Here is a 23,071-nt window from a genome sequence, read left to right as displayed (position 1 = left end):
CAGAAAACTTTTATGTTTAGAAAACTAATTTAGTAAACATACTTACTTCATGGGACATTTACAATACATTTGCATTCAAAAGATTACCCATTTTGAATTTTACATCACAATGTACAGCAGTTGCGTAAAATTTATTTAACAAACATGGCAAGCTTACTTTACAGTGTGTTGGACTAAAGTCAAAATATCATTTCTGGTGCTAAAATGCAAAATCATTCAAATAATTGCATAATTAAATTAAAATATTTTTCCTACATACAAATCTATTCCTTGATTGAAGGAAAAACACAAAATAAACAGCAACTATTATAATTAAGACACAATAACATGCCGAGTAAATACTAATTCAGAAGTCAAACAACAAAAATCAGCGTTATTTTTTCAAAATTTTCGCAGGACTAGTTTCGATGGTTTTTACCGAACCCACCATCTTCAGCTGCAAAACCGCAAATGAGCAAGATAGGAAATAATAACTAGATAAAATAAGAAAACCTGGACAATAATAAGCAAGTGGCGCCATCTGTTGATGAAACCAGAACTAGAACATAATTTCTTTAAAGGCCGAAGGCAAAGACGGATTGGAATTAGGATCGGTAACTAGAACAGAAAGATTTTTTTTGAATGTGAAATGCCTTTAGAAAATCTAATTCTCCAATGGAAGATGTTTTTTGAATAATTTTGGCAGCAGAAAAATTGAAATTGTGATTTTCGGACCAACAATATTGAGCAACAGAATACTTCTGTGTTTGCTTTTTCTAACATATGCCTCATGTTCCTTGATGCAAAATTTTAAGGCTCTCTTTGTTTGGCCAATGTAAATTAAACCACACTGGCAAGGAATCGTATAAATATCCCAGGAATTCATATCCGGAATGGGGTCCTTGAGTATGAACTCGGAATTTTATTGATGGGAGAATACACAGCCCGAAAGTTAAATTTCTGCAAAATATGTGCAACTTTATAGCTAATTGATGGAAAGAAGGGAATGTCAACATAATTTTTATAATCTCCTAAAACAAGAGTGTGCCTTTTAGTGTGTTGAGAGGAGAATTTTTTAACTGCTTGATTAATAATGTTGGGTGTGCTTATTTAAAAGCAATAGATATTGACAGAGGCTTTTCACCCAACATCATTAATCAAGCAGTTAAAAAATTCTCAACACACTAAAAGGCACACTCTTGTTTTAGGAGATTATAAAAATTCTGTTGTCCATTCCCTTCTTTCCATCAATTAGCTATAAAGTTGCAGAAATTTAACTTTCAGATCATTTATTCTCCCATCAATAAAATTCCGAGTTCCATACTCAAGGACCCCATTCTGGATATGAATTCCTGGGGTATTTATACGATTCCTTGCCAGTGTGGTTTAATTTACATTGGCCAAACTAAGAGAGCCTTAAAATTTCGAGTCAAGGAACATGAGGCATATGTTAGAAAAAAGGAAACACAAAAGTCTTCTGTTGCTCAACATTGTTGGTCCGAAAATCACAATTTCAATTTTTCTGCTGCCAAAATTATTCAAAAAACATCTTCCATTGGAGAATTGGATTTTCTAGAGGCATTTCACATTCAAAAAAATCTTTCTGTTCTAGTTAACGATTCTAGTTCCAATCCGTCTTTGCTTTCGGCCTTTAAAGAAATTATGTTTTAGTTCTGGTTTCATCAACAGATGGCGCCACTTGCTTATTCTTGTCCAGGCTTTCTTATCTTATCTAGTCATTATTTCCTATCTTGATCATTTGTGGTTTTGCAGCTGAGGATGGTGGTTCGGTAAAAACCATCGAAACTAGTCCTGCGAAAATTTTGAAAATATAACGCTGATTTTTGTTGTTTGACTTCTGAATTAACAACTATTATACTTAATGTATAAACTAAAAATGTGATAAAAATAAATTTCAGTTACCTTTTGTTTTGATAGTAGTCATTCATCTGCTTCTACACAAACTTAACCAGGAAAGGTACATTGTACTCTGTAGAACTCTTTAAATTTCCATCAAGACCTCCATTCCCTTCTTTGTGAACTTGAAACTTTTTTTTTTCTTTTTCCTTTTTCTCTGCACCCTTGTAAACTTGGCGGCTGGGTGAAATCTGAAGTTGTGGGCCATTTCCTCGTTATGAGTCATACGTGGGCTTGCCCCCAGAAATCCTTCTCTGTCCTCATCGGCTGGTTTGTCAGTCAGTGCACTGTTGGAACCATCCTTTGATTCTTTTGGAATTTCCTTTCCTGGGGTGGTTTCTTTTATTGGCCATTTGGCTTGTGAATTTTGCACTAGGTAAATGTGCATTTTTCCATCATTATGAGGTTCTTCATGCGTTGACTTTCTACTGGTTGTTGCTAATTACTCGGTTAATTGCTGCATCTGCAAGATCCTTGTAAGTTTCCTTTTAATTCATCACACTTGGGTCTTTTCTTTTATGTTTTGCCATTTCCAGCTTGCTTTCTGGGACCTTGCATTCCTGAAGTTGACAGTAAATTTGCCGTATTTCCAGATGGTCCTTCGTTGGGTACTGTTCTGTTATTGAGATCAGATAAAGAAATGTATGTGTGTATGCATGTAAATATGCATGTATGTGTCCATGTATGCATGTATATATGTAAGTACAAATGTATGTGGGTATATATATATGCACATACATACACACACATGCATGCATTCATACATTTCTGAATCCAGTCCCAATAACAGAACAATACCCTGCATTGTTCCGACTTGGTGGTTCCTGCAAAACATCCTTAAGTGGAGGCATCATATCATTGCACTCATAATACAGTACAAAGTCTTTAATCCAGACTCGTCAGGACTTCTGCGATTCCAGATTAGGGGTTTTTCCGGATTATAGATTATCAATTTAAATCTAGTAACATGGCATGCAGAAATTATACAATTAAAAATATAAAACCGTAATTTATGAAATAAAGAGTAATTATGATCTAAAGGGTATCAAAATTTACCAAAAAAAGCTTAATATTTATTTATTTACTTTATTAAACATTTCTTTCAATGTAAGTTGTTTAAGTTGCTTCATTTTATGTGCTAATACTTTCTCCTTAATTCTATAAACAGACATAATTTCTTGTTCAGTTACAAAATTCTGCTGTTCAAGTCCTGTAATTGCAGTGCCGAGAATACCGACTAACTTGTCAATCGAAATTTTTTCGTTTTCACTAACCTCTCTGTCACTTTCTTCATGCCTTTATCCATTTTTTGCAGCAATTCCACTTTTTGTTTGATGGACATCGAAACATGCTTTCGCTTTGTAGATCCTTTGGCAGCTCCAGAATCGGAAACTCTTTTTGACATAATCGAAAGTTCAGGCTTACATTTTATAGAATTGCTCAAACAGTCTGCAAAAAATAATAACCCGGATCCAATTAGAAGATTAAGGAACAATGCAATCTGCAACATTAACTGAAATAGATAATTAGATAATTTTAACCTAACTTACCGTCCATTATTCATTAAATGTGCATGTGTAAAGGTATTATGCGCATGCGTAAACTCATATGCGTACGCATGCGCAGAAAGTTTTTAGCTTGATGCAGTTATATCAGCATAATGGTAATTTTTTACAATAGCTGCAAACAATTTTTGCTATATTTCTATTCACCCATTCTGCAACTGATTGTGGGTGATAAGAAGCCATCTTATAGTGCTGTATGCCAAGTCATTCTCAAAGATTTTACCAGCAAACTGCTTTTCATTGTCTGAAATTACTTTTAGTAGCGCACCATATTTTAAAATAAATTTATTTAAAAATGAATTGTCAACAAATTTAACAGAAGCTCTTTTAAGAGGAAGTGTTTCTACCCACTTTGGAAAATGATTTGCAGCTACAAGCAAATATGTATTTTTGTTTTCTTCCTGCTGCATGGGTAGAAACTTAGTAGGTTAATTCCTATTAATTCATTGAGGAAAGTAGCTGTTATGTTATTTAGATACCCGGCTGACATATAATTAATATCAACTAACTGTCAAATATTTGTCAGGTTTACAACTTGAATTTTTCTGAGTATAAACTCAGCGAGTTCTTCCACCCTAGTTTGATGTCTACCAAACAGTTCTGATTCTAATTTTGCGCTGTCTTTTACTACGTTGAATGCTTTTACTAGGATAGCTTTAAATACTTTGAATGTAAAATTCTCACTGCCTGGTTCACTAAACAAACATTTAGCAATCTTTTGTCCCAGCTGAATGCTTGTCTTCATAGTATGGGTGTTGCTGTGGTGATCTTCTGTACTTCTATAAGCAGGTAAAGCCAAAAATGCAAATCGGGTTGTTCCAAAAAGGTTATTACAGAAATTCTACCATCCAAAATAACTGCCAGTTTCATGCCTTGTATGCAGAGTACTGCATCCAAAGTAATTGCATGCTCACATTGTATCTGTAAATCCAAATCCCTTTTGGAAATTCATTTATCTAGCAGTTAATTCTTTTTTTAAAACAATTTTTCTTTCATTGTCATTTTCACCCACGCTTTCTTGCCAGAATGTTAATAAGCTAGCATGCATGTATTCAAATGAGGTAAAAAGTATTTAAATGAAGGTTTTGGACGGAGATTTTAGAATGTGTTATGCTTGAAGGCCTTATTGCTATCTTACATTACCAGTGATTAGATTTCTCTGGCATTGAATGCTTCTAGCCATTAGGCTTGTTTATGTCAAGTTAGAGCTTTGCTGTACAATGTACATTAAATTAACCTCAGCCATTAGGCTAAACTTACTACATTTAATCTTAAGTTCATCATTAAAGCCAGAAGTGCTGGCTTGTATATACACCAAAGGGGGGGGCCAACTGTGAAACTATATTAATAAAGGTTTCTTTACACCTGTCTTCTGACTTTTTGTTCTAACTAAGACCTGAGGATAATTCCTCATAGTCTTCTAGGTCTCAGTTGATGCTATCCCAGTTTACGAGACATTGTACCTTCCATGGGATTTATAAATGCTGGTGGAGTCTGTGATCATGGGTGGAGGGCAGACTAAAAGTTGAATTTTCTTAAGCCATTGTTTGGGCACCATTATAGAGTTTGGTCTTTTTTTGGTAGCATAAACAGTATCAAACTCCTAAGAGGCTTGGAGCTGATTATTGCTTCGCATGTAGTAATATCAGAGTCTTGGAAAAATTCTAAAACAACCTTTCTGTTAAATCGGAACTTCAATATCAAATGCATAGCTTATGCTTGCAAATCAACTACCACTTGCGGCAATAAAACTTACAAATAACAAATTCATGTTTAAACCTAAGCCTAATACTCAAGAACTACCCATTTGATTTAATGCAAATTTGTTTAGTCTGTACTGTTGTAACAATTAAATGTTAGAAGCAGTAACACAAAGCTGAAGAATTACAATCTTATCAGAATTAGCAAAACTTAGACATGTGGCCTTGGGAGGCACAAACACACTGTGTCTTACAGTTAAAACCCCTCAACTTGTATATTCTCTAAAGTGATTTGCATTCTGGTAAGGAGAAACAAAGAAGTGATAGTAAAGGTCTAAAAGTAGTAACTTGATTTGTTGATTATGGTTTTAATTTTCTGCCTTATTACGGTTGTAAATAAGGTGAGTTTGCCTGAGGTATGTAAGGGAGTACCCAAAAGTAACTCAAATTTTTCTTTAATCAATTAATTGTATTGAACTCATCTGTATGCTTATTTCAATATTTTGTCTTTTGCTGGGAGCAAATCTAAAACTGTTCATCCAGAATACTGTCTAAGAACGTAGCATATTTTCTTGTACTTCACCCATATTTCTGAATTGTGCATTTTTGAGAGACCTACCTTTTTTACGTGGAAGTAGGGAAAAAGTCATAAGGGGCATGATCAAGTAAGTAAAGTCATAAGCTTAATGTTATTCTTGACCCAAAATTGTTGAATTGTCATGGGGAAGGAATCATCTCTATCTCTCTATATTTCTGGTCGTTTTCATCACATGCTAGCACATAATCTTTGTGAAATGCTTTGATAAAAATTTTGGTTCACCGTTTGTCCTTGAAGAACAAATGCTTTATCTACAGTATCATGCATTAAAAAATTTAAAAAAAAAATAACCATAAATTGACCTTCTTTTTGGATTGGTTTCAAATTTTGACATGATTCTTAGGGTTTGATAAATTTAAATACTTCCATTGACTTGATGCTTATTTTGTTTCTGGGTTACATCTCACCACAAAGTTTTATCTTTTTAAGGAAGTTTGGATCGTTATGCAATTTCTACATTAAGCCATTTGTGCAGTTTTCTTCCTGCTCCCGTGTAAGTGTGTATGCAAGGCACAAACTTGGTGATAAACTATCATGTTCCCATGTCTTCTGATAAAATTGTTGGGTATAAATTTCACCAAAAATGTTTCTCTTCAGAAAATCAGTCAGTAGTCTTTTAATGAATTTTATTAATTGAATTTTCTTATTTTTGCTTGTCAATGGATGGCCAGTTCGTGGCATGTTTTCAGTTAACAACTGTCATTTTTTTTATTGAGAAAAATCATTGATACACATGTGATTTATTCAAAGCCTCTTCTTTCAGGACTTGCCAAAGCACAGTTGTCTCTGATGCAGCATTTTTGTATAACGAAAAGCAAAATTTCACACAGATTTTTTGTTAGTTAACTATTACAAAATTTGTTGGTCTTTGAGTAGGAATAAAAATTAGCAGCAAGTGCAAATTGATGCCATGAGCTACACTAGTGCAGGAAATCTAAAGCTAATGCTTCCTAACCCGTAATTAAGAAATATGCATATGCAGTGTTGCCCTTCCAGTTACTTTTGGGTGCCCCTATGTCTCTGTGGCATTGAAAAATATCTGTTGTGGCCAGTACATGAACACCTGCCAGTTTCATGATTTAAATAACAGTATCACTTCCGATTGATTGTTTGTAAAGAGAATCTAATCTGTTATTCCAAGAAATAAAAAAGGTTTGTGATGTGAAACTTTGGATTATATTTTATTAAATATAATTTGTCATGTGTAAAAACTGGTTTCTCTAAATTTATTTTTTATATGCTAGTTTTTACACATATATGTTTTCCCTTCTATTTTTTTTCTTATTAAAAATTATATTTTATATTTTAGTGGACAATTGAATAACATATAATTTAATTGCTTCATTGTTTTCTATGACCTAATATAGTATCATATCTAATTATAATAGAAATAGCATTAGTATGGCTTGCATTATTTTAGATTAAACTCATTATTATAGTGATTTTATAACTTTCCATGAAAGTCTTACAAGTTCCATGTATCACTTCTGGATAATTATATATGTAAAATGCAATATGCATTCAAACATGATGGTGATAGTATATGCCTCATATATGCATATACAAGTTTTAAATACCAAATTGGAGAAATCAGGATTGCATCATTGTATATTTTTTCCATGAAAATCCGGTCAGAGCTTAAGTAAAGTATCTCTTTTGGTTTATTAATTTTAACCAAAATCTAGTATATTATTCCCATTAATATAAAAGTCTTAAATATTGAAAAGTTTTGGATTATATTTTAATATAGTATTTTGCTAAAAACTGTTATAGGTTTCAAGTAAAGTACTACTTCCATTTGTCCAGTTTTGCCTAAATCTAATCAACTGTTCATATGAATGCAAAAAGCTTTATGGTAAAAGGAAGATTTTGGAAGTTTTGATATAAGCAATATCATGAATGAAAAACTCATCACACACAGACAAATATCATTGTAAAAATATTAAAAAAATGTTTTGCAAACCCTAATTTGTGCTTATTTGCCGAAAACTCGGTATTGAATTTTTGGACCATAAACATTACTTTCTTTGATGTATACAGATTGGCAGGAGGTAAAATGCTTCCCTTCTCCCCCAAGCTAACATTCAGTTATGTAACTTATTTTTGTGACATTTCTGAAACAATATACACTGGAGTTCCATGCATTGCCAATTCACTGCTTTTTTAATGATTGTTAATTATGAAAAATTGATAGTTTTTAGCAGCTTTTTTTATCTCTGCTATATTTCGTAATTATGATAGTGTATGTAGGTGAAAATGTGCGAGAAGGTGCATAGGTAGAAGTCTGCATTGTATTTTATTTTTAAATGTTTTGTAACAAGCTTTTTCTTTTCTTCTGTTAGAAGGGGAAGGATTTTAGGTCATATTCTCCAAATCAATTGTTATCACCTATGGACTTCACAGTTCCTTGCCGAAAAAAGAAAGGTCTTCACCCTACTTTTCCATCCTCATATTCTCCAGAATCAGGCACAACTTTTATGAATGATATGCTCCATTGTGGTAATTTATGGCTTATTATTTATAAATTATGTATCACACATGGTAGTTTTCATAAATAACATATTTAAGATTCTTTCTTAGGTACCTGTTGGTTTTAACTGTAATAACCAAAGCACCAAGGGAAAAAAGTATTGCTAAGTGCTATGTAATATTATAATAATAATAAAATGTGCTTTCAAATAATGACATTTTAAAGAAAATATATTAGAAAAAGTTCCTACTTAGAAAAAAAGTTTTATTTTTCAGGTTGGCATAGATTAGCAATACTAGCTAATATGACATCAAATGTATTGTTACAATTGCCAACACAGGAATTAGTTTTGATATGAGCAAGATATTGGCAAACCATACCATGTTGTATTTTATTTCTCCACTTTGCAGAACCTTATAGTCTTTCCATATTTTGCAGTGCTGGTTTCTAGGTAAAGAAAGTTGTAGATGTGAAGGCCTTTCATTACTGGCTGTTTTTCACATTGCTTCTGTACATGACTTATGTAGTATTCGATAATTTCATTTCATGCTCATTTTTGCAAATTGAAATGGAAGGTGAAATATATATGGTTTTTAAGTTTGATTTTGAGTTTTCTTGCTGGCAATAATGTTGTGAACCACAGTAGGACTCCACTCCTCCAACAATATGGTTTTCAGAACATACATCTCTATGAGAAGGAAGTGTCTGTGGAACTGTTTTTCCAAGGTAGTCCCATAAGTTCTGTATTGGGTTAAAGATTGGGAAATTTTGCTGGTCATGGTTATTCACACAATGTCTTCACTTTCGACGAAGCTTTCTTGATGTGAAACAAGCATTATCGTCCGTAAATAATAAAGCAGGTCTATATGCATTTCTGAAAAGTCTTACTTTAAGGCTGTAAGACACCTTATGCCAATATCTCTGAGTGGTCACAGATCTGCTGTTGAAAACCTTTAGGCACATATGTCCATCAGTCATTATTCCTTCTTTTACCACAACATTTGTGTTACTGAAATGATCATGTTCCATAATGTTCATTGAAAGATTTTGCATTTGTGACTCCTTGCAGGTGTAAACAGGCTTAGAATCAGATGTGAAACTAAATCTTAACTCGTCAGTAGACAGAATATAGGACCACTGGTGTTCATTCCAATCCTGATGTTATTTGCCCCAATTGAAGCAATACCTCTTTTATTGTGAAACATATAGTGAACCATATATCTTTGCTTTCTGGTACAAAGGGCCTTTTTCATTTAAGTCTTCTGTACACAGTTTGTCATGATGCAACAGTTACAGTGATGGCTGCAACATACTGAGGGACTGTAGACTTTCCGTAGACGGGTTGAATTAAGTTGAGGAGCAGTAGACTGATATGATGGGCAGCCATTGCTAGATATCAATATAGAGAAGCACTTCTTATTCATTTACAACTTTGTCCTGGTCTTACAAGTGTTAGAGTTCTGAAATTGTTTCCACTACGTGTAGACTTTCTGTCTTGAAATATTGCATCCATAAACATCTGCCCTGGTTTTAAACAGTTGATGATTAATCACCTTACAAATTGTTCAGAATGATTTTTTGGAAACATAACAAACCATTTTAAGTCCCTTAGACACTAAAATCAGGTGCTGTATTGCAGAAATTCACTCAGATTTGCTTTGTCTAAAAGTGCTTGATTCACCATCAGATGATGTCATGCCTGGATTTGCATATCAGAAACTATTTGATCCCTTTTAATTTCATAAAGCAGCTAATTAGCATCCCTGCAAAAATGGATTATATCAATTTCTTTTAGTATCATTAATTTTGATCATGTAAAGATAAAATTTAGACATGAGTGTCTTTTAAGCAGTATGACTATTATAAGTGTTAGTGTAATCCTTGATGTTTCTTTTATAATTATATAAATTTCTTAAAATCTTTTTATAATCTTTTGACCCATTTTTGTAATAGATTAGAACTAATTTAACTGTAATAGATTTGTTTTATTTATTTTTTTAATTGATATAATTTCTAACATTCAGCATACATACTTCTGCTTAAAAATTTAACATGTTTTAGGTAATGGAAATAGTAATGAAGATTTACTTCATCCTCATTGTTTAATAAATGGCTCTGTGTCTGGAAACCTGCATACCATGGTAAAGCCTTCTACTGTCACTCCTCTAAACAGGGATCAACTCAGAGAAGCATTAATTTATATGCTGCAGGTCTCTTATTATATATATATATATATTATATTATTATATACTTATTATATATTTTTAAATTTTGCTAGCTAAATGCATGTTTTAATTGCTTTCAGTCTTATGTACACCAAAACTTCAATTATCTGTTAATTTCAAGACCACTACCATGACAAATAACAAACATTTACCACCATTGATATAAGTTTCCAATACTGAAAATGTGTTTCTAGCGTAGTGCAAATTTATAGTGTGGGTTAAAAAAAAAAAAAAAAAAAGTAGATTTCATAGTTGATCACATTATAGTTTAGTTTGTTTACTTAAATTTAGAACCTTGTATTTAAAAGTAATCTGAAATATCCTTTACCAAACCCAAATGTCTCATTTTCTTAGTATGCTTTAAGTTGCATTTAAATTTAAAATAAAATGCACTGTAATTTTTACTTTTTGCAGTATCCAGAAGATGTATTTTAAAAATACATTGTATGTCCTGCATAATAAGATAATTATTTTTGGTATTGTGCTCTTAAAATAGCATCACACAATTAAACATGGGAAAATTTTTCTGTTGAAGTTAGATAATGTTTTACAAACTGTTTGTTAAAAGTTTCTTAAAGAATATGATATTCCCTGATTATCAAACTTGCATGCCAATTTACCTATAATTTTATTGGACAGTACAAAACTGTATTCTTTGAAACAATATTTTAGCATTTCATTTTAAATGCAAAAAAAAAGCATTCTTAATTTATTGAACAATTTTAATAAAATAACCATTTCTATAGTATTTAAAGGTAATGTGATAGGTTGGAATGGAAATGGAGAATATTGAATGTAGTTTTCCATTCTGTATAAAATTGGTTTAGTTCATCTGTGTTTACACAGTATGGATGATTTGGGAATGACACAGATTGTTGTTGAAACATGCATAGTTGATTCGTAATAAAGAATAAATTGGGAAGCTGTGTAGATACAATAAGATGCAATAATAGTGGGTTTAACTAATGTTGCTGTTATTGTAGTTAACTGTTTTGCAGCAACAAACAAATTGGCACACAAATCAAGCCTGTTCAAGAAAATTAAATTTTTGATATTGCATTAGGAAGAAAGTAGCATGACAGCATTTTAGTTACAAAAGGAGCAGATGTGTAATGTGATGTGTTCAGGATTAAAATCCTTATTTCAAAATGGGTCAGTTTTGGTTTTAATGCACTTGATTAGATAATTAATATTGGCTTGAAAATGAGTTTTAGTTCCATTTAAATTACCAGTGTTTAAGTCATGTGATATGAACTAATTTAGAAATGAAGTAGTCTAGAAAAAGTTATTATAGTACCAAGTCAAAGATCCAGACTCGTCGGGACTTCGGCGATCCCGGATTTGGTATTTTTCTGGATGTTAAATCAGCAGTTTAAATCTAGTAAAGTAACGCAGAAATTATAAAATTAAAAATATGAAATCATGATTTATGAAATAATGAAGCATTTATGATCTAAAGTGTATCAAAATTTACCAATAAAAAAAAAGAACTTAATATTTATATGTTTATTTTATTAAACATTTCTTTTAATGTAACTTGTTTAAGTTGCTTTGTTTTTTGTGCTAATACTTTCTCTTTAATTCTATAGATAGATAGAATTTCATATTCAGTTACTAAGTTCCATTGTTCAAGCCCTGTAATTGCTGTATTGATAATGCCGGCTAACTTGTTAATCGAAATTTTTTCTTTTTCAATAACTTCTCACTTTCCTCACTATCAATAGTGGTATTTTCTTGATCTAGAACCATACAACAGATATTGTCATCTGTTAATTAATTGATGATTGGGCCTTTGCCATGACAATGGAAAACTTGTATTAACTCTCCTTCCTTAAATTCTGATGCCCGATATGACCATGTGAGCTCTGATGGTGATTCTGGCTTTATGTAAATAACAAATTAGTTATTCTTAATTCAAATAGCACTAAATGTAATCTTTTGGCCTATGAGTATCATTAACAAAATCTATTTTTAGCATATGGAAAAAAATTTTTGTTAAATTTTTCCGCATGAACATTTCTTACTGCATTTACTTAAATCTGTAATCAACGCCAAGTGTATGCCAACAGAAAATGTTACCACACTCTATGTTATTCAATTACTAATATAAAAAAAATTGTTTAGACATCGCTGTATAAGTCATTACTTAATTTGTCGTTGTTGTTGTTCGCCAGGTTGACGTAAAGGATTTAAAATATTAGTTGGTGTAAAATCAGCAGTGTTTCTATGTAGAATGTTTCAGTTTGAGATATGTGAGTAGCAGATGCGCAGCTACAGAGTCAAATTATTGATCACACAAATTTATGTAAAATGATTATTTCTTCAATAATGAGGTATTTTATTTAGTGTTAAAGTGAGATTAAAAATCTGGACTCTCCGCATGTTTTATTATGACGAGGAAAACATCAAATGCGCATGTGTAAAGCATACCCACCCCCCTAAAAGAAATTGGTCGGTGATGGCTTTAAGGTCCAGATTTTAGATCATTCCAGATATTGGATGTCCAGATCTCTTACTTTATACTGTATAAATAGTGACTACGTTTGGAACAAAAACGGGGAATGCCCAAATTGAAATGAAGGATTAAGTTGGCTAATTTAAGTTTTGATTTACATATTTTTTTATTTTACATATATATGTCATGTCCTTACCCAGCCTTTATTTCCTTGACTGTTGGCCATAAATACATGTTTCCTGTCATAAAAATGTTTTAAATGTCACAAAATTCATCTTTCGGCACTTTTAAATTAAAAGAAATTAATTTTGTAAAAATTACTGACTCTTTCTATACAATCTTCTGGTCCTTATGTTTAGGGAACTTTTATACTTGTTGAAAAAAAAAAGTCGAAAAAGAAAAAAGGAAAAAAACTAAAAGTTTGACTGGCCTATGACAAAAATTGACCAAGATATTTAATTTTAGAATCTGTGGTTTTTTTATTTTGTGGAAATTTTTAGAAAAAATTCCTTTAACTTCAAATATTTTTCATTTTTAATTAATGAAGGTAATATTTCAAATTGGCTGAATCCTACTTGTGTTTCCTATCATACACATTCTATAAGATTTTGTGAATCCATTTAAAGAAAATTATATTGATTAGTTTTTCTCTCAATTATCTGCATAGACATGCCGATCACTTAATCTCTTAGTATCAGAAACATTTTTTCAAAATTAATTTTTATTTTTAGTTACATATGCATGCAAACATTTTGGTGTTCAATGTGTGAACAGTCCCTAAGTATGAACCTTGACTTTAATACCAAATACCTTGGTCAGTTTTTTTCAAATGTTTTTTATATATTATATGGTATATAATGAGTTTAATAATATCCTAAATATAAGTATAGAGGCCAGAAGAACATATGAAAAGTTAGATTTCATATTTTATACAAAATTAATTTTTTAAATTGAAAAATAGGAAAATAAGAATGTTTGCATCATTTAAAAAATATTTATAATTGGAAGTACCTATGACCTATGATTTTGAAAATAAAAGTCAGTACTTTTGTGAACAGGGTGTGTATGCTGTAGAATTTTGATAAAACGCACACTGAGGACCAAGCTTAGCTGCACATTCAGTGATCGACCTGATGAATTTCTCCTTTTAGAGATTTTATTATTTTCAAGATTTTGCAATCAGTTTATATCAAACGTGAATATTTTAGATTATTAAACTTGCAAATTTCAAAATTTTATTTCTTTTTCTTCCTTCAGAATGATGAAGACTTTGTGATACAGTTACATGAATGTTATGTGAAGCGGTTAAAGAGCCAACTGCATTCTGTAAATTCAAGCTGACAAAACTGATGATTTGATCATTCATAATTTGTATAGTTAATTAAGATATTGGAAATTCAATGAGTTGTTTTGTTCCTAAAACACACCAGATATTGGTGAAACTTTCTCAGCCTCATTTCTGTTTAACTAGAAGATTATTATTTTATAACAAACCTCAGGCCTTACAATTCCTTCTCCTTTTATGTAGTCACATTTAACATAGGGAGACAATAATAAATTTTGAAATGTTCTCTTACGAAACAAATTATAATTTTTTTTTTATTCTATAATTATTTAGATCTGATAGAATCTTCAATTATAACTTTAATTTTTGTAGGATATTTTGCACTGTAGATGCAAAACTTAATATCTTACTAATATCTGTCATTTGAAATGCATTATTTTTGAGGATGGTGAACAAAAAAATTTTGTTTATTGTGTGTGATTAAATAAGTAATTTAAAAATAGTTATATGTTGTGCGTATATTCATTTTCAACATGAAGGTTATTTTTGATTTAAGCAAATGACTGTTTTTCTTATTTCACTTTTTCATTAAATTACTACTTATCAGAAGTATTTTAAGTTCTGATAATTAGTGTGATATGCTGCATTATTTTTGAGTGGTATTTTAAATGTTATATTTTAAAAAGTTATTTTGTTTTTAAATATTTTCTTATTACAGACAATTATACAATGTATGAAGAATTGTTTTTATCATTAAGAAGCAATTGCATTTCTCTTCCTGAGTGATGGAGAAATATTTTGAATTTCATTTCGTTACATTATCAGTAACTAATATTTCCTTAGATTTTTATCAATGTTTTATATATTAATTTTTTTTTTTTTTTTTTTTTTTTTTTTTTGCTACCTCTATTAGGGAGCAAATTTTCTATTCTGCGGTTGCTTAGAAATGTAAATCTGTTGTTATATTGTGCATCAGATTTTGCTGTGTATTGTGTGCAATGAAACTAAAGCCATTCAAAATACTTGTGATTTTGGCATTGGAAAGTCAAACCTTGTTTATAAAATTAACGCTCAGTACTTGACAAAAGTGACTGTATAAGCAGGATGACTTAATATATGAGAAAGGGCATGAAACTACATAATTGTTAAGTTATGTAATATTATGAAAAAAGAAAGGAATTATTTTTAAATAAATATTTTCATTCAATTTATAATTTTCAGTATTTAGCAAATAAATTAATATAATTTGTATAAAAAATTTTCAAATATGACTGCCCATTTAAAAATTATATATGCATTTTTATTTATATACAACATCACACAGAACTTTGAGTTAGACTGTTAAAAAAAATTATTAATCCAAAATTGATTTTTTTTTTTTTTTTCAAAAGCTGAATAGGTTTTACTAAATTACTAACAACTTTTAAATATTTTTCTGTAGCATCACATGCTGTCATTAAAAATTGCATTACACTAAGTTAATTAATGCCGTAGTTTTATATTCACATGCCTTTTTCACTTTCATTCATAACTTCAAAATCTTCATCAGCATTGACTGCCATAGCAACTATAAAATGATGTCGCCAGAATTTCTATTATTGGCAAATCAAAGTATTTTATTTTATGTAGAATGTTAGTTTCACTTCTAATGATGATTCAGTTTGCAAAGAAGAAATTCTTTTTCTTTCCCTTCTTTCTTTGAAGAATCAACAAATGAAAATTAGATCTTTAGTCCCTTATTCAGTTAGAATGCGTGTCATGTGATAACTTCAAGCTAGTTTTAGAATTTGATTTCTAAGGTTTCAGAACTTGATTGCTAAATTTCTGTTTTGAGTGATGCATGATGATGAAAAGGTGAATCATAAAATATTGTCACTTTCTTACCCCACTTGTCATCCCTTTTGTTATATAAGCAAAGGGGCCAGATGAATGGCACAAACAATGAATGAATGTGAATATGAACTTGAAAAAGAGTGACTGTTGACAATATGACAACAATGATTTTACTAGAGGGAAACTTTCTTGCAAAATATTCAAACTGTTAATAGAGAAACCTTGAACTTTCAGATTGCAGTGACCATAATAGCAGCATGAATATTTCATAATGACACTAAATGTGAATACCTTGAACCTTTATAATTGGCAGGGATTATGCAGCGTATGTCTGGGTATTTTATATTCAGGCTTGACTATATTACTTTTTGGAGTTTTGCTATTATTTTAGTTGTGCCTTTTCAAAATATTTTGTGCTAATCTGTATAGAATGTTTTAGAAACAGCTCTAAGTATTATGGATTGTTGAAACTTTTTTTAATGAATGAAAATTTCATGTAAATATTATAGCTTTTTTATGCACTTTAAAACCATTTTATCATTCATTCACTTTGGTTGCATTTACAGTATGTAAAATGTCATTTAACCTAATGCTAAATGAGTAACATTTTCCTTAATGGTATCATTTTTAATATTTTAAAAATTTATTTAATGCAGAGTTACTTTGTTTAGTCATCAGGTTATATTTTTATTGGAGTATGCTCAATAAGTAGTCTTCAAAAGAATTAATTTTAGAAAAATTTTGAATGATATGAATAAAAAAGTAATTTTGTAATAAACATTGTAACACATCGTTCAACAAGTCCCGGGACTAACTAAGAAAACAACATCCATTTCACAAAATTCACGTTTATTCATCGACACAATCACCATCAAGAGCTATGCAATCATTCCAGCGCTTTTGTAGCTTTTCGATACCATGCTTGTAAAAGAATTCATCCTTGTCTGCAAAATAAGCTTCAGTGGCAGCAGTGACTTCCCCATTAGAGTCAAATCTTTTTCTCTGGAACATCTTTTTGAGATCAGCAAACAGGCAGTAGTTACTGGGTGGTAGATCTGGGGAGTATGGTGGGTGGGGAAGCAGAGTGAAGCCCAACTTGTTCAATGTAACCAGTGTTTGCATTGACCTTGTGGCATGGAGTATTATCTTGATGGAAGATGATTTTTTTCTTCTTCATGTGAGGTTTTTTTTTTTTTTTTTTTTTTTTTTCCGATTTCGTCTTTCAGACGCATGAATGACTCACTGTAATAGGTGCTATTGATAGATTTTTCCCTATTCAAGGTAGTTTATGTAAATTGTAACCTTGCACATCCCAAAACACTGACAGCATGACTTTGCCATCTGACTGTTGCGTTTTTGGACGGCTTTCACCGGCTGCATGCCACTTTGACTCCGGAGTGAAATAGTGGATCCATGTTTTGCCCATTGTTACATGATGAAGAAATCCTGTTTATTACAAGTAAACAGTGACAAATAGCTCTGTGAATTGTCGATTCATTGCTGCTTTTGTTCCATTGTGAGTACACATTTGTGAAAACACTTTTTTCATGTAAAATCGTACTTGCACTTCCAGTTGATATGTTTACCATCTCGACAATCTCACAAACTTTCACTCTGCGGTCATTCATGATTTTCAATACATGTTTCACATTTTCCGGAGTGACTGCTTCGTTTGGCCTACCCGAGCGTACTGCATCATTTGTATTGTGCGACCGTGCTTAAAATATGCATACTAATGTCAATTTTTTTTTTTTTTTTGATGGAGCAGAGTCTGGATAACATTTTTCAAGCCATTGCTGAGCTTGCATGGTATTTTTGCCCATTAAATAGCAATGTTTGATCAACACTCTAAATTCGTTTTTCTCCATTTTGTCCACAAATGCACAAGTAGTGTCACTTTCCCCACAGTAGCTTCACTGTTTCCGATCCGAATGCCATCAAAATCATATATGTGTCATTCAACGGTTAGTTTTTTCGAACAACGAAGTCAAGTTGATATTACTAACGCCATCTGTTGCTTAGTCCCGGGACTTATTGAACAATATGTTAATGCATATATTCTGTCACATTATAAATTTAATTATACTTTGCCTTCTGAGTTTTTAGATTTTTAACATTTTTTTTTTCAATCCAGAAATTTGTTTTATTATGCCGTCTTTCATAAAAAGCAGTGCCTGTTCATATGCAATGCATTTGATGTGATAGTACAAATTAAATGTGATTACTCTATTTTATGTTACAAATTAAAGCTCAATAGATAAGAGGTGTAATAATTTCCATATTTCAAAAGCTTTTTATATAAGCATGTTAATTTAATTGATCATAACATGTTATTTTGTAAGTTTATTAATTCTTTTAAAATATTATACTTTGAATTGCTCCCAGTGTATTTATTCAGCATAATTGTTGTAAATATTGTTGCTCTGTATATAAAATTATTCATGCTGTACTCGTGATGAAGGCTAGGTAATGTTTTCAAACTGATTCTTCATTTAAATCTTGAAGAGTGCATTTTAAAGAACAAAGTTGGGTAATATTTATCCTGCGAAAATGCAATAAAAAGTAATTGCATAGCAGTAAGGTATATGAATTTCATAAAATTTTAAAACTTAAAAGTTTCATTTTTGATTTTGTTTTTAAATAGTCTGTAAAACTCATATATTGTATACTGATATATGATTGTTGATTTATGATATTTGAGTAACTATTCCTCTGTTTTTATTTTTTATGTTATATATATATATTTATATTATTATTCATATACATATCATTTCAGGTTTATATACTTACTAGCTTTTATGCAACTTTAGATAAGTGGTATTTATTTTCCTCCTTTCACAACTGATTTAACTGTATTTCAATCTAGTATGCAAAAATCAGTATGTCAGAGGTTCATAAGCCTCCTCCTTTTTTTACTTTGTACCTTTTGATGACAAATAAAGGTTTAACTTACTCCAAACAAGAAAAGTTCTCATAGCTGTTAAAAACAATAACTACCTGGTAAATTATTTAAGCCTTTCAAAGTGGGGGAAAATATTTCTTAATTTTTAAAATGTTTCAAATATCACAATGTGCAGCAGAATCCTACTTTTACTGTCATATATTATCTCTTACTGCAAAATATTAGGATCAGTTAAAAAAAGACAAAATGCAAGTGTAATAGTAAACATTCATAATTTTTTATGTTTTTTCAAAAATTCTGTAAAGTTTAAAGGGGAAGATTAACTCAAATATAAATTTTTGATGACTGGTTCTTATTCTGAAATTTTCAGGCTAAAGTTTGGCACTGAACTTAGCTAATTCCAGTTCTCATGTTTTTGTTGTACCATGTATGAAAAACTATTCTAACACTGATGTAGTATTGAATATTCCATCATAAATTGTTGGCACTACCAGTGATAGATGGAAACCTGTTTATTCTCTTCAGAATGTGTCATCTTGTTTAAACTGAAATTTGAATATTTTAGTGCAAGGCAGTTCATTCATTTGTATCTTCTGTTCCACTTAAAAAGCAAAACAAGGAAACAAAAACGTGTAGCATAATTGAGTCTTCCACTGCACTGAAAATCTCTCATATCTGGAACTCATTTATTTTGTTCTCAGAAAAAACATCTTTTTAAAACTTGCATTTTTTTTAATAGTTCATAGCAAATTTTTTAATAAAAAAAGAATGATAGTACTTTTTCCTTCTGGTCATAACTCATGAAAGGTTTTATATCTAACTTAAAGAAATCTTTCTTCAGTTTTTTCAGATTTAGGAGCATCAGCCAAAGAATCTAATCACTGGTCATCTTTATTAAAATTGTCACTAAACTCACACTTTCTAACAGAAAGGAAAACTTTAATTTGCCTTCATGCAAACAAAAAATGCAAGTTTCTTTGGAAAGCCACCTTATCTTAGTTTGAAAATTGAAATTTTCGCAAAATGTAAATAATCTGTTGTCATCTTTTTGATGTTGTGAAAGTCACTTTCTTCATTATTTCTGTATTCAGTATATTTGTGTTATATATCTTTTGACAGCAACAAGCACCTGCCTGTGAAAACTACTACTATGAATTTTATCTAATTTGAATTGTTGGAACGGCAAGAAACACATGAGAGATTTTAGATTCTGACAATTTTCTGATTTCTTATATATATATATATATATATATATATGACTTGCAGGACAGGTATTCAGAAGCATTTTCTTACACTGTGCTGGCATTTCTGTTAGTGAGTAGGACTAAGAACGGAAGATATAGTCTCAGGAAATCTTTGAAAATCATCATCTTCATAGTTGCATACAATTTTAATATTTGTCTTTGCATTTTAATAGGTCAGATTTGTTTATTTAGTCACTTATTCTCCTTGACTGATATGAAAAGACTTTTTTTTTTTTTTTTTTTTTTTTTTTTGAGGAAAATGCTGTGAAAGAGATTTCAAACTCTACTAATTGTAGAGGTGAAAAGAATAAAGTTCTACTTAAATTTGCAATGTTATAATTGCTTACTGTGATGTAATTCGAACAGTTAATACAAACAGGAGTTCCTCATTATTATATTTTATTTCAGGGGTAAAAAATCTGAAAAAAAAATTACAGTGTATCAATCTAGAGTGGTTGATACATTGTAGTATAGATCATCTAACTGAATTCGAAAATGTCTGAAGAGTCCTGGGTGCTTGTAATACTAATTATTTCAAATCTAATATTTTTATATCTTTTAATGGAATAGAAAAAAAAATATTAGATTTTTTTTTTTTTTTTTGTTGTTGTTGTTGTTGTTGGGAGAGTATCCTTTTCTAGAGCTTATAAATTCTTTCTCTGCTTAGAGCGCTCCATTTTCCAGTTTGATAAGATTGTTGAACAAGAAAGTTTGATCCTAGTTCATATTCCATGCACAGGTTGGTTGCATTAGTTTCTCATAGTTTTCCATGTGCATGACATGAGTACAATTACTCTTTTCTCTAAAAATGTTTGCATTCTTTCTTTAATCAGTTAACTAATCTACCCCTACCCTTTCTTTTCCTTGACATGTGTAGGAAAGAGTATTATTGAATAATTTCCCCATTAGAGCTTCTTGTGTGTCCCTAAAGGAGTATATATTTCTGTTTGAGAACTGATGTACTATATGGTGCATGATTATTGTGATAATTTGATAGCATTATTTAGAAAATTACCTATGGTGTATTTTGACCATGAATAAAGTGGATAATTGAAAGTACAAACAAATCTTAAATTGTGTCAAATTGTAGCATCAGTAATTCCTGTGCACTTTTCCATGATTATATTCTTCTTATATTTTTCCTCTTTAATAAGTGTAGACTTGAAAACTTATTTGATATTTTTAGGCTAAAATTAATTTTATCTTAAATTTTTTGCATATGTATATTACTGAATTAATCTGGTTAATTGCATGCAGTGCTTTATAAGAAGCATCCTCTTTAACAACCACTTATACAGCAGCTCTTTGTGATACAACATCCCATGTCGACATATGTTTGTTAAAACCGTATCGCAGAGCACATCATTTGGTTTAACTGAAATATGATGTGTTGTAATTTCATTATTCTAATGATTCTGTTGAGAAGAGTGAACAAAGAGCATATTTAAATGTCAGGCATTCCATTTAATCTGCTCTATTACATTAATCTTTATAATATATATATTTTTCAGTATTTAAATGCTGTAGAATGTATGTCTATTGCATTTGCTTAAATGTCTGCAGTATTTTCATTTCAAATTGTGTCCCCCTCTTCCAATGTGTTGCTATTAAGAATGCTTGTTATGTTTTTCAGATTGCATTTACTACTATTAGAATTAAGTTTTTAATATTTCTTTTATTTAAATAAAACCAATCAGTTATAGTTCTCTAAAACATTTAACACTAATTTAAGTCATTCAGAGAAATTTTCTTGTATGAATTACTTTTTATTTCTTTTTTAAAATTGATACACTATAGATAGTTTTCTCATCTTGTTTGTAATGTGTGAATAATTAAATTTGATTTTAAACAGTGTTAGTAGAAAAATTTATTTTAGAAATGGCTTTGCAGCATCGCAAGAAATATCTGTTTGCATTTCTTCTGTGCTATTAAAATTCATTTTAGAAATTTTACAGTAAAGCCCATTTTTATATGTATTTTATGGCATTAATTTCGCTAAAAGTATACGAAACAATTTTTATATGAAAAGACAATGAATCATAAGTTTTTGAAAACTTGACCGTGTTTATTTAAAGTATATGAAATGAAAATTTTGTGAAAAGGCAATATTTAAGTTTTTGTACATATCTCTTAAATGCAATTATTATTTTGTTTGGTTGCTGGAATATGTTTACATTCTTTAAACCTCTTCCCTCTCGCTTTCATTGTTCTCTTATTGTAGTAAATAATGTTGGAGAAACTGCAGTATAAATGTATAATATGTGCTATATGCAAGTGAAATAATGGAAGTAATCTTTTCTTAAATGTATTTTCAAATTAAGTTGCATCGTTTAATTCCCTTTTCCATTCTGTAAGAATAATGTAATTTTTATTGAAATGAGATGGTACTGAAGAATGCCCCTCTTGATACTTCGTAATATTAGCTTCATGTATGAAGTGTTTCCAAATAAAACAATTGAGATGATCTAATAAATTTGTTATATTATGCATGTTATATTATGTAATGCAAATTTTGCATTTGTTTTGCAGTATTAACATTTGCCTTTTAAAATTTGTGTGCAGTGTGCCAGCATGAAAAATTGCTGCATGATATAGCTATCTTTTAGCGTGTGTGCAAAATAAACAAATGGTTGCGTGATAGAAGATATAATTGTCATTATGAAAAACTTTGATTTATAAGTTGGAGATATTTTTAAATTTAAAAAGAGGGAGACAGAAGCAAATTCTGCATGAACTTGTCAAACATGTTTTTAATTATTCCACATGTTGCTCCTCTTCCTCCCACTATTGAAAAGTTTTTAAGGAATTGTGGGTTTTTGCCCATTTTAAGAAATTATACAGATGTTTTGATTGTAGATTGTTGTACTTTTGACTGGTTGTGAAATTTTCTTCTAGAAG

General features: G+C 30.5%; 1 protein-coding gene across 1 annotated transcript in view; it reads left to right on the top strand.

The window, feature by feature from the left end:
- LOC146996309 (uncharacterized) overlaps positions 1-22,886 on the top strand; it is a 58,313-nt gene extending 35,427 nt beyond the window's left edge. The window contains exons 7-9 of the mRNA XM_085820708.1: positions 8,102-8,258; positions 10,291-10,439; positions 14,167-22,886. Of these exons, the coding sequence (XP_085676834.1) occupies positions 8,102-8,258; positions 10,291-10,439; positions 14,167-14,250 (390 nt within the window). The 3' untranslated portion in view covers positions 14,251-22,886. The remainder of the gene's footprint in view (positions 1-8,101; positions 8,259-10,290; positions 10,440-14,166) is intronic.
- The last annotated feature ends 185 nt before the right edge of the window (positions 22,887-23,071 follow it).

This window comes from Stegodyphus dumicola, chromosome 7 (genome assembly GCF_044657685.1).
Source record: "Stegodyphus dumicola isolate Sdum_Otavi_A_Nest chromosome 7, ASM4465768v1".
Classification (NCBI taxonomy): Eukaryota; Metazoa; Arthropoda; class Arachnida; order Araneae; family Eresidae; genus Stegodyphus; species Stegodyphus dumicola.
This window is presented reverse-complemented; position numbering and strand designations above follow the sequence as displayed.